This window comes from Dermacentor albipictus, chromosome 4, assembly GCF_038994185.2.
Source record: "Dermacentor albipictus isolate Rhodes 1998 colony chromosome 4, USDA_Dalb.pri_finalv2, whole genome shotgun sequence".
Classification (NCBI taxonomy): Eukaryota; Metazoa; Arthropoda; class Arachnida; order Ixodida; family Ixodidae; genus Dermacentor; species Dermacentor albipictus.
The window spans coordinates 119,829,786-119,857,692 of record NC_091824.1 but is presented as its reverse complement, the minus strand read 5'-3'; the positions used below and the strand labels follow the sequence as shown (position 1 = coordinate 119,857,692).

At 46.1% G+C, this 27,907-nt stretch overlaps 2 protein-coding genes across 7 annotated transcripts in view; one reads left to right on the top strand and one right to left on the bottom strand.

Annotated features, from left to right (window-relative positions):
* Positions 1–12,980, top strand: part of LOC135916022 (kinetochore protein NDC80 homolog) — a 42,881-nt gene extending 29,901 nt beyond the window's left edge. Inside the window, exons 12-15 of the mRNA XM_065449226.1 lie at positions 151–243; positions 1,954–2,078; positions 8,593–8,695; positions 12,705–12,980. Coding sequence (XP_065305298.1) covers positions 151–243; positions 1,954–2,078; positions 8,593–8,695; positions 12,705–12,797 — 414 coding nt within the window. The 3' untranslated portion in view covers positions 12,798–12,980. The remainder of the gene's footprint in view (positions 1–150; positions 244–1,953; positions 2,079–8,592; positions 8,696–12,704) is intronic.
* The window catches only part of LOC135916053 (connectin-like), a 193,800-nt gene that overhangs the window by 165,218 nt on the left and 675 nt on the right, over positions 1–27,907 (bottom strand). For 2 of the 6 annotated variants that reach the window (XR_011514061.1, XM_070537526.1), the window contains exon 2: positions 23,484–23,576. The gene's annotated coding sequence lies outside the window, so the exon portion shown is untranslated. Of the gene's footprint in view, positions 1–21,786; positions 22,649–22,709; positions 23,577–27,907 lie in introns of those variants that run through there. The other 4 variants (XR_010568822.2, XR_010568823.2, XR_010568820.2 and 1 more) reach the window with 4 other exon arrangements.

Genomic DNA, 27,907 nt, shown 5'->3' with positions numbered 1-27,907 from the left:
AAATGACAGCCTAGTTAAATTTAATGACTGAAAGTGTAGTGGACTCTTACATTTTGCACAGTACACCATGTAGTGCACTACTGGGCAGTAGTAGTATTGTCCAATTTGCAGATGAGGGTTTGGGTTTCATATTTTTTCTGTGCTCTGCAGTACGCATTCAAAGTCGAAGACCTGGAACGTGACCTGCAGCTGAAGCAAGAGCTCATTGCCAAGCGCAAATTGTACTTGGCAGAGCAGACAGCTGTAAGTACCTGTTGTCCTATAAACATAACACAGTCGCCTTGCCAGCATTTCCACTTCTGGAATTTCGAAAACTGTATTTATTCAACTATAAGACGAGCCATTTTTCCCAGGATTCTCAGCCTCAAAGTCACCGCCCATCTTACATGCTAGGCTCATAGATTCAATTCCTGTTTCCATTTGGCAGCAGCATCGCCGTATTTCCAACAATTCACATTTTAGACGACAGTGCAAATTGTGGCAACTATTAAACCTTGGCATGCGAGGTAGTACCGTACCAAGTTCCAAAAATTTAATAGTAAAGGAGGGGTGCAGGTTACACGTAAATTTCACCTTGACGTTAACAGCAGTGAGACTTTCACCTTATGGTATGGCTTCATGGCAGCACGCTGCGTACTGCTGTAAGAAGGAAGAATTCTGGCTCCACCGTGACTCTTGCCAATGGCCGACACTTGACCAGCAGGAGGGGTGCAGCAAAGGGAAAAGAAATTAGAGCTTGGCAAAAAAAAAAAAAAAGTAGACGGAAACTATTTGGATTATTTACGATATTTACAATAGCTCAATTTACTCGGGACATTTTGCCTCCGATGCAGTGGACATAATGAGTGCATGACAGCGATTCAGCAGGATAGGCCATTGTGTCAACAGGCCATTGTGAATAGAGCCATACTCCAAAAATTTACAGGGTCCCCACTTTTGTTCATGGGGCCAATGTGAAGGCATTTACGAAGCGGACACACAACTTGCCCCCACCTCCCCCAACCTATGCGATAACGTATGCCGATATATGGCATGAACAGGTCTGGGCATCACTCATGTTTTCCTTTGCAAGATACATCCGACGCCTAGACAGACTTGGTCTGACAAGTGCATACTGATTCCATATACCAAAATATTATTTCCATCAACGCATGCATATTGACATAGGAAGCGAGAAAACAATAACGAGTAAGAAAATGAGTGTAATTAGTTCCAACTGCATTAACATAATCTAGTCATCTCGACCCAATCGTACAAGACAACACTGTGTCCAAGGCAGTCAGAGGAAGAGCATAGGAACGTTGCGTAGCAAAGAGATGGCCGCTGACGCTGCTAGCAAGTCAACTGAAGGTGGCTCTGCGTTTCAGCTTCGGAAGCGCGCACCCTGATCCACTGATACCGAGCCCGCGCTTTGGCAACCGGAGAACACCGCGCACTCTCGCGCGGTCAGCCCCACATAGGAGGGGGGGGTACACACAGTGGCGAAAGGCGGCAGCTGTGCGTTTCGGCTTGGGCAGCAGCACATCGAGATCAGCCACCACCGAGCCAGCGCTCTGATTGCCACCGCACAGGGGTGGCATTGGAGGAGGAGCAGAGAGGGCAAGGCTTGCGCCAGGAGCGTGTACAGCTGGAGCAGCGCACTGGCCCCGGCTGCAGAGCTGGTTATGGCAGCAGCAATTTAAGTAGCAATTAAATAATCAGTTAATAGGCTGCTCTTTGGTTTTAGTGTGTGTTATGATTAACAGATGAAAGTGTTTTCTTGCTAGGTTTCTTGCTCATTCATCCTAACGCATGTTTTAGTGCTCATTCATACTAACGCGTGTTCTAGCAGGGTTATGTCCAACTGCTATTCTCAGCATATCATGCCTCTCAAGTGAACCAGATGCTGCCATGTGTTGTAGCAGTCTCACCAAGCTGCTGCTTTGCGAAAAACTGTCGCTGCTCTTTTTCCAGGACACGCGCAAAAGTGCTCAAGACTTAGACAAGGAGTATGCTGATATCTGCAAGGAAACCTCCGACCTTCAGCAGAAGCAACTCGTCGACCCAGAGATCAAGGCTGCCCAGGAGTCTGAAAAGCGGTATGTCCCTCTTGTCTGGTACCTCAACAGACATTAATTTTAAAAAAATTGTGTGCAATGAATGCAATACAAAGGGTAGCCTCTCAAGCATCAGGTTGGGCATTTTTCTTGTTTTGCATCGCCTATCATGTGGCTAAAGTAGCTTTAAGAAAAAAAGATGCCCACCCTGTACTAAAAGTATATGAAGATGCAACAGAAATTGTGTTCTATTCAGTTTAAACTTCTACAAGATATTTCATGTTCACATTTCGTAGCAAGGACAAAGGTGCATGACAGCAGTTTCCAATTTAGTTGGTCAAACTGGAATTCTTTCTGAATGAGTCAGCTTGAGATTTGACCACTGATGTATTTAGCAGCACACAAGTTGAATCTTCTGCTATCTTGATACATGGTAGTCACTGCAGGCATGCACCAGCTAGAATAGCTCAATTCATATGCCATCTTCTGTAAATTTCTTTGTAACTGGCTGCATTATCTGGCATACCGAATTGCTCAGTTGTGCAGTTCTTTATGGTAGAAGTTTGTACCGGTTCCTAGCATAAATGAAATGTGCAAGCCTCGGAGCTATTGATAACAATGCAGCTTTGTTGCTAGCAGTCCCAAGAACTCATCACTTCTATTTAGTGCCATTAACCCCTTAAGTGTTTCGGATGAGCAGAACTCTTCCTAGCCAAAGCGCCCCCGAACTAAGATTTCCTTTTGAGTGTTCGGGACAAGAAGTGCCCGTCTACGGCTTAGATCGCATGTCACCAATGAGATGGAAGCACTTACTTGAAGATTTCAGTTTCACCTGCGGCAGGAGCGCGGTTTTTGTGTGAAAAAGTGACAGCGACACATGCATAGCTGGCCCGCCAACCTGAAAAAGCTTTTCATCCTCATCTTCTTCCAATGAAGGCGATTCAAATACCAATGCTTATCTTGCGTCCGGAAGTGAAGACGATAGCGATGGCTCTGAATTGCAATGTTCGCTTCAGAGATGTTCTTGTCACCAAAAGAACTGCTCGAGTGCTCATCAGTGGGTGCAGCTTGATGTCGACAATCTTCGCATGAAGCCTCCTCGGCTTTCATTTTTGGCCGTTCCAGGCAAGGGTTTGATATTGCCGGATGACTATCTGGAGTACATACAGCTGTTTTTAAACAATGAACTGATTACACTAGTGGTTGATGAAACCAATTACAACGCAGCTGAAAAGCTAAAATGCTCGTCCCAGTGTCATTCCGTTTCTAAATTTACCATGCGGTCCCGAAGGCCTATGTGCTTCAACGTTCATTATTAAGCCTCTTGACATTCAGCGCCGTGTTTTTCACTGAAAGAATTCACCGCTATAAGCAATGGCACCAACTCCGTCTGTCCTCGCAATTTGCTTCAAAGCTCGGAAAGTACGGCGCGTTGCATAATGGTCCGTTCCCGAAAGTCAGCTTTGCCTCAATACAGAAGTGTTACGCGCTGAATCATAACAAACGTGGGCAGGGGCAATTGTCACAGGACCCAGTATCTATTCCTCAATTATACAAGCGTCCATCCGCCATCTCCTGTCACCGTACAGGCACTGATATGCCTAATAAGCGTGCTGGTAGGCCTTTTCGGATGTGCCTGTGACAATTTCAGCCTTTAATGGCAGTAAAAGACATGCATTAATTTTTTCTGACTGCCCGATTTTACGCACGTTTTCGCGACCCTTAGGGAGCCCGAAAAATTGTATGTTGACTGTACAGCTGACGAAGAAAATGCTTCAAATGGTCCGCGGGGCAAAGGGGTGGTGGAAGGAGGGTGAGAACAGAAAGGACCTACGCATTGAAAAAAGCAGTGGCAGGCTTCCTTTCCTGTTCATTCCTCAAAGAGCTTGTGCTCAAAAAACAGTGTTCGCTGACGCCGGAATGCAGGTGTCCATCTTCCAAACCGAAATAAACTCTTTAAAGCAGTGAAACGCAACACTGAGGCATTGTGCGCGGGCTGAAAGTATGTCAGGAGAGTTGAAGTCGACACACCAGCTGTTGAGAACCTCATTTGTGACAAAGTTTGGGCCTCACACTGATGAGCTTGCTATAAATTGATAAAAGTAGCTGGTAGCACCTTCAGTCACGGCGCCCACATTTGTAGACGCGACCTGTTTTTGCCATTTCTGTGCAGTGTAAGCAAGGAATAGAGCATGAACATAAGCTTACGGCAAATTGAAGATTCTGATAACCTGAATTACTTCCATTTTGCTTCTGAGTGATATGTATAGTTACAGAGTATTGCTTTGGTGAAGGCACTACCATGATTTATGTGACGCTTGATCTGGGGCACGTCGATAGCAATCTTGAAATATATATGTATATATGTTTTTTTGTATATATTTGTATATATTTTGTATATATATTTTTGAAATGCTTGAGGTTAATGAATAACTTGGTGCGTGTAATTTGAGCGGGGGATTTAATCCTTTTTATGAAGAAACGTAGCATGCCTACAATATTCAAATATTTAGTTACTCTGTAATTATGACTCATCATAAAATGCTCCGAGTAGTTCTATCACCTCGATTTGCTTTCAGTGGAGTCTCAAGCACCACCTATGTTTCACACATATGTATCGACAGTCGATCATAATTCGTGACTGAAGTAGATATTCGAAAACATTTGTTTATGTATGCATCTCATTTTTATTCGTATTTGAGAATGTTCCACTCGATTGGCAATGAGTTTTACCCTTTTTTTTTTTCAAAGATATCTTATTCGCTGTGCATTTTACTAACCCCTCGCTTCAGATTTTTTAACATAAAATAAATGATACTCCCTACTATTCAAACTGGATTAAGTCGTTAAGTCGTTTCTTAGCATGCTTACTAGAGTGACAGCATCGGGCGACATAGTGTCAGCCTGTCTTGGTGTAAAACAAAGTTCTGTGTCACTCAGGGAGTGTTGCAACGGCACCCAGGGAAAACCTGGAAAACTCGGGGAATTTGGGAATGTCAACTTGGCAGACACTCTGGGTTCAGAAATAAACTGTATTCTGTTGATTTGACTTGGTATGCAAAGCAAATATTTTTTTCAACATCAAGTAGTTGCATTATAGTACAATATGTTTTGAAATCGGCCATAAAAAAATAGGCACTTTTCGTTTGGAACTTTTACAAAAAATGACATTATGGGGTTAATGGCCAACATCAATATTTTGGAGTGCATAATAAGCAGTTTGATACTGTTATATAGAGCGGCACCCATGCAAAAGTTTACAACTGTGAATTGGGCTGGTTGGTATTAGTCTTCATTGTTTGCGCTGTAGTAATTCTGAAAATTTTACATTTTAGATATGCTGCATTTACTCGTGGAAAGCCCACACTTCTTTCCTTTTCACTTTTAGAATTTTTACTGTGTGCAGGATTTGCACGAGACGGGCTTATAGCTTCTAACCGAAGCCTTGGACTGCACACAGATGGCTGCCAGTGGTTGCACTATTTTGCATAGCTAACTACGAACACATCTGCAGTCGCTAATTGATTTTTCAGGCTTGGACAATGTGCTCCATTAAAATGAAGTTTCATGATGGTCCCGAGTGTTTCGCTTCAACCAATTGGCACAGGCCGAAAACAAGATTTCAAATGCATGGGCTTCTATGAACACTTCTTATGGAATTCCAGTTGTATGGCATCAGAAGTTTATTTACCACATAAGCACACTGCGTCACCGTAGCTAGAAACTGTGTAAATAAGTGTCAATTCATTTTGTAATCCACTGAGTACAACTGGCAATATTGGAATGACTTGCCAAGAAAGGATGACAGTGTAATGCCCTTGCGCATTGAACTTCTTTGTCTCATTGTCCTTTCATGGTTGTCATTTGTACTCGGCGCATCACAAGACAGTCTTTACATTGTATGACTTTGTGCCAGAGCCTTATAAGTATATTTAATTGTATAGTCATGCTATTATCACTATATGCATTCATATGTAACACGAGATGATAAGTTAATAGTAACCCGTGACTTCAACTTTCAGATATCGACTGGGACACTTTTTCTTCGTATTCAGCTGAGTGCGGAAAGTGTTCTGACTGATCTAGCTTTTAACTTTGATCTACTACAAGTTGTTAAGGATTTCACAAGAATTCAAAATGATTCAGCATCCATTCTTGATTTGTTTTTTGTAAGTGACACCATAAAAGACAGCATTTTGTGCACTGTAACATCGGGTATTTCTGATCATAAGGTGGTTGTCCTGATGCTAAAAAGGACTTTAATCAATTGAAGCAGTAAGGTTCAATCATTTCCAAATTTTTCGAGAGCTCACGATGACTGTAGTATAATAGAAGTGCTAGCTTTTAATTACGATTGCTTCCAAAGCCTTGATTTTAGCATAAATGACCTCTGGCTTTTTTTTTAAATGCCTCTTTTTTGATTGTGTTTTATTCCTAAAATAGTGAAGTCCGAGCACTGTAATTTATGGATTACGCGGGAGATGCTACAAATGAGATGCAAACTTAAGCAATTAAAAATGAAGGACAGCGAGGAACTGAAAACCGCTATTGATAACTTGACTGAAACACTTAGAAAAATAATTTCAAAGATAGAGTACTGTCGCAGCACATTACTACCAGACTTTATCAGATCTCCTGAGAAATACTGGAGGGTTGTGATGCCACCTTCTGACACCTTTCTTATAAATGGCGAAAGTGCGCGGTATGAGGCAATAGTGTACTTTGCTTTTAATAACGATTTTAAAAGTGTACTCACAAGTGATGACGGCTGCTTTTCTGCTGAACTGCCTTCCCTTCCCGACATTGCTTTTGCAGAACAGGGCATTCTAAATTTATTGTTAAATCTTGACTTTAAAAAATCTCCACGGCCAGCTGATATTCCAAACAGCTCTCTAAGGCATCATGCTGAATGGTCTGCAAAATACCTGTCCATTCTATTTACGAGGTCAATCAATGAAGGATCATTACCACAGTACTGGAAAATTGCAAGACTAAAACCTTTACATAATTCTAGGGATAAATCTCGCATAAAAAATTAGACCAATTTCATTAACATCGCCATGTTGCAAGTTCTTGGCACATATCATTCTTAAACACATGGCTGGTTTTCTAGAAGGACACGACGTTTTAACAAACATGCAGCATGGTTTTAGAAGTGGCCTTTCAACGACTACTTGACTAGTTAATACACTTTGCTAGCACTATAAACAAATGGAAACAGACGATTGTCATGGATTTCAGCAAGGCGTTTGATAAGGTCTCTCATGTTAAATTGCTTTATAAGTTAGGAGGTCCGTTTAAAAATGAAAAATATTAGCATGGCTTAAACCCAATCTTACATCCATCGGTTTGTTACTGTAACTAAAACAACCTCCGACATAGCTGCCGTCAATTCTGGCGTCCTACAGGGATCTGTTCTCGGCCCCCTTTTCTTTTCGTCATATATAAATGATATTGTCGCTAACCTGTCCATTAAAATCGGGCTTTAGGTGACGACTGCATGCTGTACGATGAAATAACTGATGAAGACCAACTCAGGTTAAACAGGGTCTTTAGTAACGTAGTTGAATGGTGTAAACCATGGCAAACGTGCATTCATTTTGAAAAGACGGTATATATGCGGATAACATTAAAACAGAAGCCACTACTGTATTGCTATGGTGCAGAAAATGCCCTGTCAGAGGTAACGCAATACAAATACTTTGGCTTGTGCATAGCAAAAGATCTTTCCTGGTCAAAGCACCTTGACACAGTGATAGCAAACTGCTGCCGCAAGTTGTTTTTCCTATTAAAATCCTCGACGCCAATACAGTAATAGATCTATTGGCTTACAAAGCACGTGTCCGCCCTGTTTTAGAATATGCTGCAATTATATGGGACCAGTTCACTAAAAGCGATATTGGAAAGTTGTGGAAAGCTTACGAAAAAAAAAAGCAAACTCATTTACAATACATATATGCGCGTGCTTCAATTCCTAACCTCTTATTTCGGAGCGGCTTGCCTTCTATAACTGATAGAAATTGTGTATGTCATTTAAAATTCTTTTTCTAGCTAATAAATGGTCACTGCAACATCGCCTTCTCATGTATACACCAGGCTACGCTACCAGGCAGACTCTCGCTAGCTGCAGCTCCATTTACTACACATGTCAACTGCTTCAAGTATTCATTTTTTCCTAGAACTGCAGTAGATTGGAATAAGCTGGCCGATAGAACTGTAACACGGGACTAATTCACTTTACGAGACGTATCTTTTATGAAAAGCATTCTGCGCTGGCTGAGATTGTTTTGAGGTCCACTGTCTGACTGCACGATTTTGAAATCGTTGAGCTACGTTGCTTGACTATTTTTTTTTTTTTTTAGTGCAGTTCCCCATTGTTTTGTACTTATTCGTGTACCACGCTGCTAAGATCTTGTATAAGATCGCAGTATTTAAAAATAAATTTAAAGAAGTTATCCCTAGTTAATCATTTTGGGTGTACTGACGAATAATGAGTGACATTTGTCCCTCTCTTTCTCCTCCAACCCCTTTCTCTATTTGCATGCTGAATATCAAGCCTGGCTAATCTCCAGGAGCAGTTGGCCGAGGCCAAGTCTCGGCATACTGAAACCGTAGCTGCCAGTGATGATGCCCTGCGACAGTGCCAGGAGGCTGCAGCTGTAAGTATGCAGTAAAGTGCTCAGCCAGGATAATGTAACGATTTTATTCCAGTTACATATATTCCTTTTTATGTTTTGCGAGTGGCACCAGTGGCAATTAGCCCTTGCATTGGCGTAAAACCTGCTACTGAGCAACAAGAATGGAAGGCAAAGTACACGAAATGCAACAAACCAGCCCAAACCTTAGCCTTTTTACTTTGCCTACATTATCACCAAGACTAGCTAGTTGTCAGCGGATAATATAGAATCCGTAGAATCTCGTTAATTCGAACTCCAAGGTGACTGGAAATTTATTCGAACAAAATGGAGTTCGAACTAAGGAAAGCCTCTTTATACATAACATCTGATCACTTGCGGGGTACAGCAAGCAAAACCAAAAGTCACTGGGCTCCATGTGCTGGAAGAAGCCTGGGTTCTGTATAAAGTCCAAGTGGGATAAGATTGCACAGTTTGCTGTGTGTGCGAGGGTAAACATGCGAGGTTGAGCAGAGAATGGTGGCTTGATGCATGCTGTCCTCCTGGGGGCCCAGTTTTGGTGATAACACGATTTAGCATGCACAATAACACGATTAAGTGTGCGCTAGAAGGCTTTCTCCTGCTCCTTTTAATTTGGCACGGTTTTTTCTCTCTTCAAATGCATAGTACTTTGTCAGGAACTAAAGAGCAGTTTAAATTGTCCGTCAATTCAAATTACGAATTTCTAATTTCACTCTACTTAAACTACACTAGGTACATGTTGTGGGTCAACATGCTTGGTCAATCATTCTCTGAAATTGCTTTCAGCATATGGGGATTTGTGAAGCCAGTTAAAATTGATGTTAGGAGAGGACTATAGAGTGCCAATAGGTGCACAGAGCTGTAAAAAGCTCTGAAGCCTTTTACAAGCAAAGCTGCTAATTGGCCAGACATAGTACTTCTTTACGACTAATTTTTACGCGTTAAATGAAGGTCCTTAGACCTATAGACACTAGAAAAAATAGTAACAAGCCTCATCGTGCCGTAACTAATTTATTACAGTAGCTTTTCTATAGTCAGGTACAACTTAAGAAGGCAGGAGAGGCTGCCCCGGCCCCGCCCAGATGATTGAAGTGCGGCAGCTGATTACTTCCGCGACTAAATAGTCCTGCTGACGCTACTCGGCCCAGTTCTAAGTGTAGGCTTCCATATTCTCCATCGGCGGGATCATCTGCTGTCCGGCTCATGACTTCGGACCAGAGTGCGCGCCCACTTATGGAGGCTCATGTGCATCCGCCTTTGAGGGGCACGTGCCGCTGCCATCTAAAGTTGTACCCGACTATAGGAACCAAAAACGTTACCTGTAATGTCAAGAGATGGGAAGACCGTGGCGGGGATTTGAGTATTCGGGGATGTCCGATATTCTAGTTAACATAAAGATGGCAAAATAGAGCTGGGCAGGTAACTGGTGTTCTATTAGAATTACTAAATAGGGGCCACGAGAAGGGAAGCACAGCTAAGGACAGCAGAGAATTAGGTGGTGCAATGAAATTAGTAAATTTGCAACCACAACTTGGCATCCACAAACACAACAGTGGCAGTTGGAGATTCTGGGAGAGGCATTTGTCCTGCAGGGACATAGAGGCTGATGATGGAAAATAGCTTTTCTGCAGCCTGTTTCAGTATCACTTCCCAGTAACTTAGTGTTGAGATGTCATGACACAGTACATGGCCGCGTGGGAGCAGGATGTTGAGAGGTTTTAGCAATCGCCTCGCATCCTGGTACTCGTCGCGGGGATCAATGTGGCAGTATAGTGGGAGACTGAGTTAGCCGGTGCGAATGTCAAAGGCTCGCAATGTCCTGCTGTCATTTCACCACATACTGTCTTATGACATTAAGGTACAAATGAAGCTGAAACTGGCTGTAAAAATCTATTAGGCAGCAGATTTTCTTTGCGACTATGGGTAATCCTATTTTTCATTTAATTCGATCCCGAATGAAATTTCCAGCCGGCACTCATGCACTTGTACGAGTCCCAACTTTAATTATTTCGATCCTAAAATTGGCCTTTGCTGACTCGGCTCACATGCACCTGACCCTTATGGTGTCCCCAGTAGCGACCCCTTTAGTGTCAGCGTCTGTCTCGGCGGAGCTTAGCGGACAATGAATGCGCTGCATGTCCATCTCATTGATAAAACGTATTTTCAGCCTGCCCTACAAAGATATTCCTAGAGCAGTTATCTTCCTAGTGTCCGCCCTGGGAAGTTTACAGTAGCTCACAATATTTGATTGTACTATTTACCCGATTCTTGCACGCGCCTTTTTAAAAAATAAACATTGGGCCAAAAGTTGCTTACATGGTAAATCGGACGCAAAACCAAAACTGCCTTCGCAACATTCGTATGCTTTGCCGCATAGCACAAATGTATTGCGGCGAAGTTGACAGAAAATAGGCTGCCATTGTGCAACACTTTTTCTTGCTCAAAAAGTCGGGTGTGCGTTAAAATTTTGCTTTGTTTAGGGGCTTTACTCTAATTTTTACTTTAGTTTTCGACTTTGGACATTAAAAATGAGCGCGCGTTATATTTGAGTCGTGTTAGAATCGGGCAAATACTGCCAAATGCATCTGCGTGGTTTTTGCCTCTTGTTTGATTTGACCCGCCGGGATAATTCGAATAGCGCCGTACCCGTCAGGGTTGAATTAACGGAAGTCGACTTTTCGTTTGTCATGCATTATACATTGTCTCTCTGCAACATCTGCTAAAAGATATGTTCTGCATTCTATTTAATATTGCCCCTAATTGATAGGACACTTTTTGGAAACGGTTAACTAGAATACTAGTGTACAATTTCGAAGTGTAATTTGCTGCTTATGGGCTTCAAAACAAAGAAAATATGGAAATCATAATATCATACTATGAAAACAGACAAATAGGGGAGTGTGAATATTCGAATTCAGTCTATATTTCTTGTGTTGCCAAAAACTCTGCAGGATCTTCGCATTTCACTTTGTTTAAAATTGAAAATATTCTATATATGATTCAATATTTAAAGGGACACTAAAGGCAAATACTACCTAAGTCGTTGTGGACTGTTTAGATACCAGAAACCTTGCAACACCTGTTTCGTGCCAAGAAAAGACTTAGTTTACGAGAAAATTGCATCTGACAAATTCCCCGCCGCCCAACCGGGGGAGTGGTGACGTTGCATACGCCATCACCACCTTTTGCTGCCGTCGGTGAATAAAACGGTGCCCGACAGACGGCAGCATTGAGCCAAAACAGAACGGTGGATTCACCACTTCAGTTGCTTTTTCGTGAAGTGGCAAGACCGCTCGGGCATCCCGCGACATAACCTGGAAGTTCAAATCTCTACTACTTGCAGTTTGTGCGAGTTTCGCGAGCCAGCAAAACCAGCGCAGCACTAAGCAATAACGAAACTGCTGAAACGCGAAAGCGTGGGCTGCACAGAGTCGAGCGAAAACGAAACCTTTAGACTGCCTGCGTCGTTGTCAAGGGCAATTTCAATTAGTTCTTTTTTCTAAAAAATGAAATAGAACTGGATAAGTAGTATTTAATTTAGTCTTTTAATAAAACAATTATATTTTTTGCAACGAGTGGTTGAGTACTTGTGACAGAATTTAAGTGAGGAGTGCTTTTGTCATCGGGCTTGAATGTCCCGGGGGAGTCTCCAATCATGTCTTGCATTTACCTCAGTTTCTCGGTTATCAAAGCCCCGCTTGCGATAATATTGACGTCTTAGAGATGCTCGAGCACTACTCTATTACTTTAGCTTGACTTAATATTTGCCTTTCGTGTCCCTTTAAAGGTTCTTCTCTACTATTTCTATTAGAATCGATTAGAACATTCTCATTCGAGGACCACTGCTGGAAAATCAGCCCTTTATCTTCCTATTCTTTCTGGTATGTTTGGTGCAGAACACAAAAGGTAAAGCCATTCAGTCATTACCTTTAGTATCAAAACTGTCTTCCATGTGTAACATTCTTCTGCGAATGTGTATGAAAATAATAATCACAATTTTCTGATGTTCCAGGCCGCTCACAAGGAGATCTTGGACACGATGCAGGAAACGCACAGCAGCGTAATAGATGCCATTGAAGAAAATCGCAGATTGAGAAAGAAATGAATTTGTCCTATAGTTATTGGTGTTGGCCACTGTATTTGTTGCCTTTTATTATTTATTGCTATTTTTATCGTAGTATTATTATTTATTGCGTTTTTAATTATTGTTCTTTTAGTGCGTGAAATCGGTCACACCTTTCAGATCTCTGTTTTGTCTTTTTAAATAAATGGGTACCTTGATCCTGGATTTCCGAAGGAAGATTTACTTGTTTGTGAAAAAGGTCTGGAACTCCTTTTATTTCTTGTCTTTTATAAGTACATACTTTGAAAGGTGGCACTGCTGAAGTGTTGCTTGCTAAACTAAATTGGCTATGCCTTCAACACTGTGCATGCAATGCAGCGTTTACGCAATTGGAAATTAGCTTGCCTGCCAACTTGTTTCAATAAGCAGGTTGATTTGAGTTTATTGAAGCAGGTTGATCTGACAAGGCACATGCTGGCCTCACGTGATTAAGGAAACCAGCACAAATGCTGAGCGTGCACGAGGGAAAGCTTGATTCCCCCGTAGGAATAGGCAGAATATCTTGGCATGCTCCCGCACTTGCACCACAAAGATGACATTGACATAAAGCAGCGAAGGAGAGGCTCAATGACTGCAAGAGCTGCAAATTTCTTTCATGTCTTAGTTGTGCCATTACCCGCCGCGGTTGCTTCGTGGCTATGGTTAGGGGATCAAATCCCGGCCATGGTGGCTGCATTTCGATGAAGGTGAAATGCGAAAAAACAGGTGTACTTCGATTTCCAGTCCCCCACTACGGCTTGCCTCGTAATCAGATCGTGGTTTCGACGCATGAAACCCCATAATATTGGAAAGTTCAAATTGAATATTGCAAACTATTCATATTCTCAAACTAGGTCACATTTCTGAAAATTGGAAACTGACCAAATCTTTCGCAAGAACGTACTGTTAGTGTTGCCACTGTTCTGTGCCAGTATCGCATATCGGAAGTGTCCACCTAGTGCACATGTCCTTTCTGTCTGCTGCTGAAGTTCTGATTGGCTGGGCTGGGGAGTGTCAGGAGACAAGGCACCCCCAGCCAAGCGGCACTTCAGCAGGTGACGAAATTGACATGTCCACTACATGGTCACATCACAAGCGCCCGATTTACGCAGTCAATGAACGGATTTGTGCAGATTGGCTTTCCCTAAAAAAAAGATAAGCATAACCTCTTCAAATGTCCACCCAGTCATGCAGGCTCCACTCACTTCTCTCTAAAGCGCTGGTTTGGCGCATGCTTCCCGTGATAATGCACGTGCTGATGCTGATCTACGCAATTAATAAACAGATATGCGCAGATTCGTTTTCCGTGAATAGTAACCTTATTGCCTCTTAGAATGTCAGCTCATGCCAGGTTCTGTAACCTCCTCTTAATAGCACTGGTTCGGATCACACTGCACTTCTCATGCTAATGCATGTGCTGCCATTGCTGCCACCGATTTGTGCAATGAGTAAACGAATATGCGCAGATGCCTTTTCAGTAGACAAACCCGCCTCGGTTGTTTACTGGCTATGGTGTTGGGCTGCTAAGCTCAAGGTCGTGGAATCGAATCCCAGCCACGGCAACTACATTTCAATGGGGGCGAAATGTGAAGACACCCTATAGATTTAGGTGTACGTTAAAGAACGCCAGCTGGTCCAAATCCCTAGCGTCCCCCACTACGGCGTGCCTCATAAGTCGTGGTTTTGGCACATAAGACCCCATAATTTTTCTGTAAACAAAGCAAACCTCACTGCCTCTTAGAATGTCTGCTTTTGCCAGGTTCCATAACATTCTCTTAAGAGCGCTGGTTTGACACACTGCACTAAAAGAATTCTGCAAGTCGGCTTTTCTGGAAAAAATAGCCTATGGCCCAGTAATATGTCGGCAGAGGTCGGTCCACTCGTTTCTCTGAATCAACGAGGTTTTACTGTACGTGACGAACCAGAATTTTCAAACTCCTTTAAGTCTAAGGTTTTCTGCAGTCCCATATTTTCCAATGTAAATTTTACCGGATAATTCGAACTGGTCGCCTAAGCCAACCTCGTTAATTCGAAGATTTGTGGTGCTATGCGGCAATTCCCGATCGCCATTCGGGGCTGCGAGGGGACGCCACATAGCAATCGTGATTAAAGTCCCTTGATAATTTGAAAGTAGCGACACTCTTTGAACTCTGCCGCCGTGCGACCTCCTCGCCCTTTGCGTGTTCCCCCCGCGGTGATCGGTTTTGCCCCCGTTTTTCTGCACGACGATTGGTCTCCCTGTCGTTGCCCTTGAAAACGCGCGATCTTGAGTTTTGCTTGTGTATTTCTTTTTCGTTCGCGCCATTTTCCTCCTGAGCACGGCTGGCTCGACGCTTTAGCTCGGCGTAGCGAACGTTGTACGTCGTGTTTCCTGCTCTATGTGCTAGCGCTATGCCGGGCTGTTGCAACATAACTGCAGCAAGAAGCCTGAAGATGGTTATGCCATTTTTATGGTACCACAAGGAAAGCGTGATGGCTTGCGCAGGAAGCGGTGGCTGCATGCCATTGGCCGAAAGAACTTTGTTCCAGCAAAGAACAGCGTTGTTTGCGAGCTGAGGCGTCTTATAGCTCGTAGCAAAGCATCCCGTAATGCTGCATTTTTTTTCATTCTTCCAGCCTGCTCACCAGCGCTTTTGCGGTTGTCCTCAGTATGCTTAATATTCCCCTCGCACGTTGCTAACAGTTGTCATTCAGTCGGAAGTGCAGCATTATAGATTCTGCTTTGCGCCCTGAAAAAATTAGTGGCAAGTATACCCGTGGTATTGCAGGTGATGAGCATTAGCTAGTCAACATTGAGTCTTTGAAGTTTTAAGCCGAAAGCTTTTAGATCTGTTTCAAGGTCGCATTGTAAACTAGAAGTATCACGTGACCCAAGGAAGGCTAGAGGTGACCCAAATCATGTCCACCCCTGTATAAGAGAATGATTACCCAAGTTAATTAAGGAATCATTAGTGATTGATATAAGGTGGATTAGGGAGGATTAATGTTGATTAGAGTACTAAAGAAGATTAAGGTGGATTAAAGTGCCTGAAAGATTACGGTTAGGGTGCATTAGACTGATTAGGGTGCATTAACTAGGATTAAGGTTTCTAAAGGTGGATTAAGACCGATTAGGATGGATTTAGGTAGATTGAGGTGTATTAGGGACCATGGAGCTGGATTAGGTTTGATAGAGGTGGATTAGGGTGTATTAAGGTAGATTGGGACTATTAAGCAGGATTAAGGCGGATTATAGTGGATCAGGATTGATAAAGGATTAATACCGTATATGGTAGGCTAAGGTGCATTAGGGGAGATGTAGGTTGTATTATGGTGGATGAAGGAGCATTAGGGTGGTCTAAGGTGAATTTGAGTTCATTGAGTATTAAGACCGATTCCTCCATGCACATTAATCCACATTCATTGACCTTAATCCTCCTTCATTCACTTTAATCCACGAGAGTCCTTAATGCACCCTAATCCGCCTTCATCTACTAGTTCTCCTTAATGCACTTTAATCCTCCGTAATCAGCCTTACTGCCTTCTCATTCACTTTAATCCACTATATTCGTCCTTGATTCACCTTAATTCACATTCATCTACCTTAGTCCACCCTAATCCTCCATGCACTTCAGCCCACCATACCTCACCCTAATCCTCCGGGTGCATTAAGGAGAATTATGGTGTGGATTAGGGTGGATCACCTTCACCAACCTTATCCTCCTTAATTCACTTTAGCTTACCATAATCCTTAATGCTCCTTAATCCTCCCTAATCCTTCGGGTGGATTAGGGTGATCACCTTCACTAGTTTCCCCACCGGCGGGGAGGGGGGGCGCCCCCCCCCTATCCACCCACGCCACCACCTTCGCACACATTCCTAAAGCGCCGACAAATCAATCTATTCGGCGGTCAACATATTGCTGCCTTTTACAGTGAAAGCAGTGTATGACTAACTTCCGTTTTTTTTCGGCGTCCGTTAACAGAAAAAAAAAATCATGTGGGGGCGATCCTGGTGATAGTGTAAAAAGTGTCCAAGATCAATAGCACGTGCTATTGGATCTTGGACCCAAGTCCACAGGGGTATGTACATACCCTATGGACTCGGGAACCTATAACGCGCCCTTCGGAATCTTCGGGATAGGCCCACGTATGGGGAGCGCTTAACGCCTGCTTCACCTCCGCCGCGAGTGGGCCCGGTAATGTAATAACTTCGGCATCGGCCTATGTTTTGGGTGTTAATGCCCGCTTCACCTCCACCGCGAGTCGGCCTGGCATTGCACTACCTTCGGGATGAACTCGCGTGTGGCGAGCGCTTAACGCCTGCTTCACCTCCGGCGCGGGTGGGCCCGGTATTGCGCTATCTTCGGGAGCGGCCCACGTATGGGGAGTGCTTAACGCCTGCTTCACCTTTGCCACGGGTCGGCCCGATATTGCACTATCTTCAGGCCGACCCTCGGAGGATGTGAAGCGCTTTGCTTTTCGTTTGAGAGCTTTGAATGTCAGCTTTCGCTGCCATTTCATCTTCACAGAGTAGAATAGTTGTCAGTTTTTTCACTCCTTCTGGATGGCGGTAGTTATCGGCATCATATCTGGGGTGTGGAGGCCACTGTTCTCATCAATTCGGTGCCCGCGCCATTAACTCAAGATCAATTCAGTTGTCACCATCTATTGCAGCAGGCAGGTCGTAGTTTATTGTTTTAATTATAGTATTTTACTCATAATGCCCAACACAATTTTTATTTCACTATCTATTCAACGATCACGCGCAACGCTGTTGCTTCGATAGTTCAACCTTCTTTGTTTAGATTGATCCAGGGGCCAGGAAAGGGATTCGGTTCATCGTCAGCTGGTCTTTATGCTTGTGGAACGAGTTGTGGCCGGAGAAAAATCCTTTTGCTTCATTGTTTCCTCGAGTGGCGGCCCGCCGCGACGCTGGCAGATCCTCGGGACCATATATCCGCTATATGGGTTGGATATATAAGGTGGAAAATAAAATATTGCGAGACAGCATCCAGCTTCAGACATTGCAATAACCGTTCAAACCATAAGCAATATGACTGTCACCCGTTACCTCGTCTGGGTTTTCCCTAATTGTGCATCACTTTTCGAGCGCAATTGGCAACTGGAAATAGTCGCAAGGAGATGAGAAATTAAGCGATCTACTAAGGGAGAAAGCCAAGGTGACAACCAAACAGGGAGGAAAAGCGAAAACTTTGCAAAAATGTTTATTAACATCTTTTTATTTAAAAAGGAAGTAGAGAAAACGCCATTGGATCTGGAGAATGACTCCGTGTGCTTTGAATGACGCTTCTACAGTTAACAATCGAGCCGCACGTAGCCACTTGTGCTTTGGCTATGGATGTGGTGCTAGGGATGTGCTAGGTGTTTTTCTAACCTTCCGTGGTGGGCGCAGTACGTCTAGAACCGCAGCGTCCTGCTCTCTACGCGGTTTTACGGGACTCGATCGTGACCACGCATCGTTACTTAACTTCCCAAATAACAACACGAGAGCCGGTTTTGGCACCTGGTAGAGCAGTGAACGAGGGATGCAAAAGAACTGCGATTGTTGCAAAAATATTAATTTCTCTAATTTTGGCACGTTCCCGCGCGTGTCCGTGCGAGCTCTGCTACGACGCACAAGCCCCTGGCCAAATCTGCGAAGCATGGAAGTCCAAGTATGTGGCAAAGATATTTCCCCAGAAGAGTTAACCGCCGAGATGTGCTGGTGTACCGCCCGTTCCCGTCGGTGTACCGCCCGTCGCCCAGACGAGCAGCGGAGCCGAAAACTATCCCAAGACCAGCAACCTAGGACGCAAGACTCTCGTTCTCGCTATAGACCCAGGCAGCAAGTTGGAACTCAGGTTCTCAAGTCCGGGCGCATGCTCCCACTACCAGCAAATGAGATCAAGATCATCGTCAGACCCAAAGGAGCACTCAATATTACCAAGGTCGGCAGCCCTACAGTGACTGCAGCTATTCTTCAAGCAGCGCAACTTAGCTCAGAAGCCAGTCAAAACGACACAATATGCTCGAACAACCAGCAAAACATCATGGTGATCAGCACGCCCAGCCCGCAAAATGCGGACCGGTACGTAAGAATCAAGTCCATCCAAGTCAACGGGGTAACCCACGAGGTCAGCGCGTACGAAGCCGCCCCAGATAATACCACCAAAGGAGTCATCAGAGGCATCCCTCTCACCGATGACGCCAGACAAGTCGATGCTAACATCATAAATGAGCGTAATCCTCTAGCCCTGGCCGCAAAGCGAATCGGTTCCACCACGACCATCGTCATTGCCTTCGACGGACCTGACGTACCATACATGGTTCGGTATGGCGCAACATTAATCCCATGCTCCCTAGCTGTACCGCAAACAGATCGACATCTGTTACCACTGCGGCCGTCTCGGGCACCGCGTTAAGAAAGCCTCATCCGCCTTGTCCAATCTTTTATCGTCTGTCACATTACTTACGTTGCGCCCTTTCTCAACTGGTACAAAGCTGAAAAGACTAAACTGGACATCATCATTAGAGGAGCCTATAAGCAGGCCTTAGGACTACCCAACCACACCAGCACGGAACTTCTATTACAATTAGGTATCTATAACACGCTAGACGAGTTAATCGAGGCCCAACGTCGATCTAGACTAGAGCGGCTTACTCTCACGGAAACGGGCCGTAGCATTCTAAACACGCTTAATATCACCTACCACCGTCAACATGGAGACAAACACCCAATACCACGCGACATTCGGCAATGGATACACGCCGACCCTATTCCGAAAAACATGCACCCAGACTACAACAAAGAACGTAGGAAGGCACGAGCTACTTCCCTCATCAAAGCTTACGCCAACACCGCGGGCATCACCTTCGTCGACGCAGCTGAATACCAAGATGGACGGCGCTTTGCGGCGGTTACCACAGTAGGCGGCTTGCTCCGACATGCTGCCAGCATCATTACCAAAAATGCCGAGATGGCCGAGGAAGTGGCCATCGCTCTGGCCACTCTTGACCCAGCCTGTCGCACTATACTGAGTGATTCTCGCACAGCAGTCAACAACTACATCAAAGGTCGTATTTCTCATCAATCACTCCGTATCTTACGACAAGCCCCGCACTCGCCTGAAAATCAAATCGCACTCGTCTGGATCCCAGCACACGCCGGCGTTGTCCACCCGTATACCTCACCAACCTCAACGAGGTTACACACTCCGTAGCATGAGGACTAGTCAACCGTGCCGGAGACTGTGCAGGTGCACCCGCAGGACGCGACCGCCTTACAAGGTACAACGACCTTGTAAAGTCATTTTGCCTTGCAAGAACCTTCCCCACCCCTCACCGCAAGTTAAACAGGGCACAGGCAACCACCCTTCGCCTGTTACAGACGCATACATACCCCTCCCTCACACGCTATCACACTATATACCCCGACATCTACCCGAGCCAGACGTGCAAGGTCTGTCAAACTGAATCGGCAACACTCCCTCACATGCTATGGGAGTGCAAACATCAATACCCAGACCTTAATCCCGTGACCCTCTCGTCGAGATGGCACGCTGCCCTGCGCAGCTCCCATCTCGACGACCAACTCTGGGCGACCCAGCAGGCCTACGAAGCGGCAAGACCTCGACGTCCCATCGTGGGAGGCCTAGGCCCAGCCGACGGAACTGCTGGTGCTCATTAAAGTTTACTCTCTCTCTCTCTCTCTCTCTCTCTCTCTCTCTCTCTCTCTCTCTCTAATTTTTCCAAAGTCAATTTAAAGAAACGCTACTAGAAATCTTTATTTTGCGCATTCGCTTGTTCTTGGCAAGGTTCTTCCTGCCCATCTTTCATGCGCGAGTCCATTTGATGTGGTTCGCTGTTTGCCAAGTAAAGAAGAGGTGTATATCTCACAGGTGTACCTGTGAGATACACGTTATTTAAATTTTCCTTTGCAGGTTTACTGGAATTTATGGCGAATGGTGGGATTATTCTCATATGTACTAGTAAAAGTACCCTCCCCATCATTTGCATAGAAAAGTTACACCCCCCCCCTCCCGAAAAAAAATCCTGGGCACAGCGCTGTTTCGGCGCTTGCCACTTATTGTGTACATGCCGTGCGAAGGAAAGGTGACTCGATTTCAAATCGCTAAGGCCAGAACTGAACTATAAAGGCAGCTTCCATCGAGGGGTAACTGATTACATTTCAGTTCAAGTCCGCCGGTAGCGGGTGCGCAAACTCGACGGCGTCAGGCCTAACCTTCGCTGAACAGGACCGTGGGCAATTATCGGATACGGTCCCACACCACAGCATAGAAGGCTATCAGCATGCATCAAGTAAGCTGAAAATCCTTGGAGGCATTTCAAATGCAAGACATTTCAGAAGCTGCATTAACGACTCTGGAACAATGTCCAAATTGTTATTTCAGATCGCATACAACTCCTGTGAACGCCGAGTTTACAAGAATATGCACTACAGTAAAGTAAAAATGTTTACAACCATACAATGTTCTCCACACAGGGAAAATATTCCGAAAGAAAAAGAACACCGTCATTTTATTAGGGTCCAGTGAAGATTGTACAGCAAGTGCACGTTATAGAAAAGTACAAGTGAATGCAAGCCGGTATATTTACACTGGGCAGTGAACAGTGAAGCACCAAAGTAACGGTGATGAAACAGTGACCAAGACGCAACATCGCAGGCCCATGCGGTGGTGGCGCCCGATCAATGTCCGATCTTGCTGAAGGGAGGTTCAGGTTTGCTTGGCTAGTAGTGGTACGCAGCTTTACCGCTAACGTGACTGCAGGCAGTTTTTTTTTTTTAATAAGCTTTGTACATGCCAGCACTAATTTCAAAGGGTAAGCATGATGCTCACAAGCTAACGGAAATGGAATCTTTTCCGAAATCGCTCGAACTTTGGCTCTGGGCGGTCCCCTTAATTGAAAGGCGTCCAGTGGTCCTTGCCTCGTCAACTTTCCTTATCCAAGCAGTCTCTGTTCGTACATTTTCTGTTCATATCTTCCTTGTTTATCAATGTATTCATCATGGCTAATGCGAAGCAAGTTCATAAACAAGGAAGATATGGACAGAAAATGTACGAACAGAGACTGCTTGGATAAGAAAAGTTGACGAGGCAAGGGCCACTGGACGCCTTTCAATTAAGGAGACCGCCCAGAGCCAAAGTTCGAATGATTTCGGAAAAGATTGGCGACCATCATTGCGGAACCATCAACGAGCTTTCTGAAGAATTTACAGATGAGACGCGGCCAGCCGCCATTAATTTCATGGAAGAAGTTAGAACGCAACCAGCTAAAAATATGCCAACAACCAGATGAAGTTATCGAAGTGGCACGCGCGTGCAATAAATAGACACCATGCATGCACCAACACACGCATACATACATACGCATGCTCACACGAACACATACGCGCGCGCAACTTCACAATGCGAACCAGCATCAGCGTATCATTACGAGAGCACAGGATGCGAGTTAACGTGCACCAACCTCCAGATTGACAGCAGTGTACCACAGATGAGCCAGCATGTTACCTGGAATTGTTTTGGTCCGGTCGTCAAACAGTAAGGGGTCGACCCTCAATACGAGTCTTTATCGAACGGCCATGACACAGCTACCGGGCGGAAAGAACTCCCACATGGATGTCGTGATCGGTGTTCGCGTCACGACTCCGTAGTTGTGACGAGTCATCGAGGCAGCGCGGAGCAGGCAGAGAGGGACTTTTCCTGCAGCTCAACGTCAGCATGCGTAGCAATGTGACGACCTGTACGTCTCGTGAGCAAGGCTTGCCACACTACGGTGAGCACTGGGCGTGATGGCCGACTACGCAGGCGGAACAAATCAAGACAAGGATGTCAAGAGAAGGATTGCAGACTGAAAAAAAAAAAAACGTTAGCCGTAAGCACAACGCCACAGCACGTGAACTCGGATTTACCCGAGAGCAGTTGACGTACTGCATGCAGGGTTCTGCATTGGCCAGGAAACCAGTACCTGTGTGGCTGGAGCAGAAGTATACAGACGGTCAGCGGCGGGACGAGGGGAAGCGGAGACCTGAGGTGCGTACCTGAAACTAAAAAAAAAAAAAGCAGCTTTTCAAATTAGGAATATAACCAGAAAGTAGGTACTCACCATGATAAGCGTCATCTCACGAGCCGTGGAAGATGAACACGTCAAACATGCTGCGCGCGTCGCGCGACAAAAACACAGCGTGGCAGTGGAAAAGAAAAAGTGGCCACGTAATTCGGCCGCAACGCGTCGCGGACCAAAGAAAACGTCCGTGCTTCAGCGTAGCTAGATGAACTGGAAGTAATACGCCACTGGTTAGCCAGACACTAATTCCGGATGCCACCGACTTCCGCGATTCCACATTTCGCGCGCGTGGGCGCGAAATTGTGGCAGGGAAGCGATAGCACGGCCGTGTCGCAGAGAGAGGACCCCTGCCAGCTGTGGCCTGCGCAGCGTCAGATTCCTGCCTAGTGTTAGCTAAGCCTGAAGCTAGAAACGCCCCACCCCGTCCTCTCCGCTTCCGTCACGGCGACGACCCGATGTGGCTGCGGCCGTCCAAGGAAGCTCGTGCCTAATTAAGCACCACAGTTAACTGCACATAATTTGCCAATGTCATCAATCAGTTTTGATGAGTTTGAAGTTAATCAGTTAATCAGTTTTGAAGTTAATGGCCGCGCCGCCTTTGCAAGCTAAACACGTCCACCTCGGAGGTTAGATGCCGAAGCTACGCTGTGGCGACAGTTGCAGCGTTGTCCCTCAGGGCAGTGCCACGGTCACTTGGTTGCACGGGCTGCACCTACGGTAGGGAAGATAAAAAAGACAAGTCATGGCAAGCACGGGGGTGCGGAAACCTATCGTATTAGCACGTAAATAATGCAACCACGAATACAACGCGATCTCATGTCGAAAAAGAAAAATGCATGCATCGCTAGGCTTTATCAATTGTTTCTGGGAAATGCGGTCTCAAAATGAAGTCGAACTACGGGATCGGATGTCTCACTGTCGGCAATAGCGGCGTCATGCGTTGCTCTAACTACAGTTGCTGGACAAACAGCACCTCGTGTATATTACGTCAACACAAACGAACGGGACAAAGCCTTTCGCTGACTGTGTGGCGATTCACCGCGCGACTTCGAAGATAGCGCGACGCACCTGCACATAGGTGTCTATTGTCTTGCACAGAGCTGCGATGGCTACACTGTGAGAACGTTCACGCGGTGCTAATGGCGCTGTAAATCGGAACACGGCACACAAATACGCAGTGGCAGCGGGCACGGAGAGCTGGAGTACAAAGGCGCACCCTTGTCTACACTCTTACACTCTAAGAAAAGTATCCACCCTTTGGAGTGTATCTCTGCCATACAACGATAATCGTCATCTGCCTTGATGCGTTTCCTTTCTTGAAAACGCCGCGGCCGCTACTTTCCTGTCGGGAATGCTATGTCATGCTGATAACGCTCATGCCGTTCGTCACTGGAAAGTACCGGGCTCGCAGCGTTAAAGAATGGAAACGCATCAAGGCAGATGACGATTATCGTTGTGTGGCAGATACACACCCCAAAGGGTGCAACCGTTTCAAGAGTGCGTAAGCAAATATACACCATTTGGGGTGTCTATTGTCACACAACTACACTCTTAGAAAAATTTACACCCTTTGGGGCGTATCTTGTCCCACAACAATAATCGTCATCCGTGCTGCCCGCGCTTCCTTTCTTCAATGCTGCGAACTCGGTACTTTCCAGTCACGAACGGCTTGCGCCTTATCAGTGTGACGCAGCATTCTCGACAGAAAAGTAGCGAGCGCCGAGTTTTCAGGAAAGGAAACGCAAGCAAGGCAGATGACGATTATTGTTGTGGGACAAATATACACCCCAAAGGGTGCAACCGTTTTAAGAGTGTATAATCATGTCTTGCTTGCGTTTCCTTCCTAGAAAACGGTGCGCTCGCTACTTTCCTGTCGAGAATGCTCCGTCATGCTGATAACAGACATGCCGTTCGTGACTTGGAGGTACCGGGCTCGCCGCGTTAAAGAAAGGAAATACGGATTACGATTATTGCTGTGTGGCAAAAAAGTGTAATTTTGCTTAAAATTGTATAGAGCGCGCATCCCGGACCCCTGCGTTGCAAGACAGCGCTGTCTAACGTTAGCCGCTGGGCTCGACTAACACTGCGCACGTATTAAGAAGAGCTGGGTGCCTCATCGCTTCACTGTCCAGTCACCGCCTTGTGCGCTCGCTTCCCGCCGCCATGGCCGCGCTGCATGGCTAGAGTGTACTAGAAACACTCTAGTACACTCTAGCATGGCTATGCGGTGTCAGAGTTGTCGGTCGATCCCACCTTTGTCAACCAGATGTAGGAGTCGTCGGACGACCTCGCCGCTGCCACCATTTGAAGGAGTTGACGGTCGTAGAGAGGAACTCGGTGAACAGGATTTATTTACATATTAACATTTTAGGCAAGACATACATCGACAGTCTAGCATGATCCCCATGGGGCTCTTGCATTGCCCAGGGGGCGCTGCGAAAAAGGTGCTAAAAAGCGCCCTCTGTCCTAAAATGGGTCGTACCAAGCTCGGTCGTCTGCTTCAGAAAGCACGTTTACAATCTGGATCCGCCACTTTCGGTTGTGTTGTATCACGCATAGAGTTTCCTACAAAATTACGCCAGAGTTCCCTCTAGTAATTTTGTAGGAAACTCTATGGTATCACGGCCTTCAGCGAATATCCGGTGCCGAAGATTTTTTCAGGGGTGGCACGCTGCGTAAAGGCAAGAAATTATGCAGTGCCGAATACCTGTATGCCGTTCAAGCGACGAAGTTTTAGCGCGGTGTCAATCGCAAGTGAAGCGAGTCGCGTACGAAGTGGAACTTCAGGTTAGGTTTGCACGCTGCTAGATTCAGGCGCACAAACTCGAGGAAATGCTTGATATAAATGAACCCACCGCAGCGATAAGCAGACATCATGTGTACGGAACTGCTCGAGCACACGATCGTACGCGCCGCGAAGGCAGCGGTCTTTCGACATGCCGCGAAACGGCGGGCCTCCTGCAATCTTTGTTGACTGCATGCCGCTAAACAAGTAGTTATGCCTGCGTTGTCGTAGCGGCCATCTGTCCCTTTTAGTAACTGGTAATAACTGATGCAATGCATATGAGCTCGCACGTACGTGCGAATCGCGCTGCAGCGCGAGCTCGTGCGCTGCGCTCGCTTGACGTAGCTTTTAATGACAGCGCTCGAACATCGATCTGCTGTAATCAATACTACCTTGCTGCGCTGCCTCAACATGCTGACTTGAGGTCAAGTATGAGCACATTTAACTCTCTAACCTGTGCTGCTCGTAGTGGGGTAGTGAATTGTCGCCGAATCAGCCCGGCCATTTGTGGTCATTTGCACACACCTGGTCACTTAACCACTTCGCATCGGTCGAATTGTTAATTGTCGCTGTGGCCGGGTCTCGAATCGTGAATTACCAGCCATGCCTGCTGCTATGTCGGTGTGCTGTCGGGACTGTAGGTGCAAAAGACCGAAATATAGAACGCAGATAATCAAGCAAGCTTCAAGACAGGCGAAGCAGTCAGCATATGGCGCGAAGTTTCGCTTACTCAGCGCGACGAACTGCAGCTATGCAGCGCGCCCGACGCTCCACTTCGTGCGTGAGGCCTTGAAGGAAAACGGTAGAATCTGATGTTGGGATTCAGGCCTTCTTGTTCATGGCAGCCCACGACGCAGAAGTAATGACGATGACGCCTTCTCGAGGCTGGGCTAGGTCTCTCCGGATCGGCGTCACCGATTCCGTCTGCTCCCAGCATTACGTCCCACGGCACACGGAGAGCCCGTTTTAGTTAAACTATAGGCTGCGGCGAGCTCGCAGCGTGGTCGGCATGGTCTGTGAGAAGTGACGAGCCATTTCGCACTCGCAACAGGGCAGAAAAAAGTGCGAATCGACGCAAAACTCGGCCTATAAACGTGCTTCGCCACAGCCAGGGCTCAGTACGACCCAAGCTGGTACGACCCAGATGTCGTTTCCCGCGCCGCCACCAGGCGCCGCTACTATACCTCAAACTCCAGCGCAAGACGCCCATATGGAGCCCGCAAGACAACATACAGCAAACAGCTTACGAGCACACAGCTCACTAGTACATCTCGAGCATGACAACGAGCACTCAGCTCGTTGCACTTGGTCAGCTTATAAGCACTTGGTCCTTCCTTTGATTCCAAGCGAACGGAAACGTTCGTCCAGTCATCGTTCGACGTCACCGAAGATGACCCGCCCTTTTGGAGGAGGCGGGCTCACATACTCGTGTTGCACACACACACACACAGGTGTAAAGGTGCGGAGCCGACGTCAGATTGCTTCGTAGAACTCTGTCCCGGGTGGCGCGGCCGAGCACCACATTCCTGAGCTGACCGCGCGCCACGTGGCTGCCGGTTATTCGCAGTTCTCTGAAGTGCGCCCCGTCTGGTTGGATTGGAACACGTGCAGCGGGCTGAAAGCTGGCACGTTGTCACCCCGTACGGCCATTCCCAACAGCCGTTTAATTACGAGGCGAGGTCACTCCGCCATCACTCTCGCTTGCTTGCCTGGAAGCCGTGGCAACGCCATGTTAAAGCCACTATGGGGATGAAGCGCGGCCACGGCGGCACGAAGCGAACGCACGAGGTGGGAACCGGTCAAGGAAGCGATGAGCAGGCACCAGACTGTGCCGCGCGTGCGCAGTGGACACCAAACCCGAGCCCAGCGGTTAGGGTTAAGACGAGTTGCTCCGCAGGGTCCCAGCGGTACGCCCTGATAAGGCCACCCACCTCCGTACAGAACAGCATCAAAGACGATACATTCTTGCCATGAATCCGAAGACTTCGCGAGGCGCGCTAAGAGGCGAGAAATATCGGGCCAAAGAAATACTAGTCATATTCGTGGAAATGCGCTCGTTACGTGTTAAGGGCTAAACATGGGAAGAGGCCGTCATGCAGGTAGAATAGAAAAAAAAACGAGCCACCGCAAGATATGGCGTTATTCCACCTAACCTTAGCTGATGCGTTACAAAAAAAGAAGAAAAAAACATGGTACAAAACAGTATCAAGTCTACGGTGTTCGGTTGCCAGAATTCAAACTACAGAAAACCGCAGGTT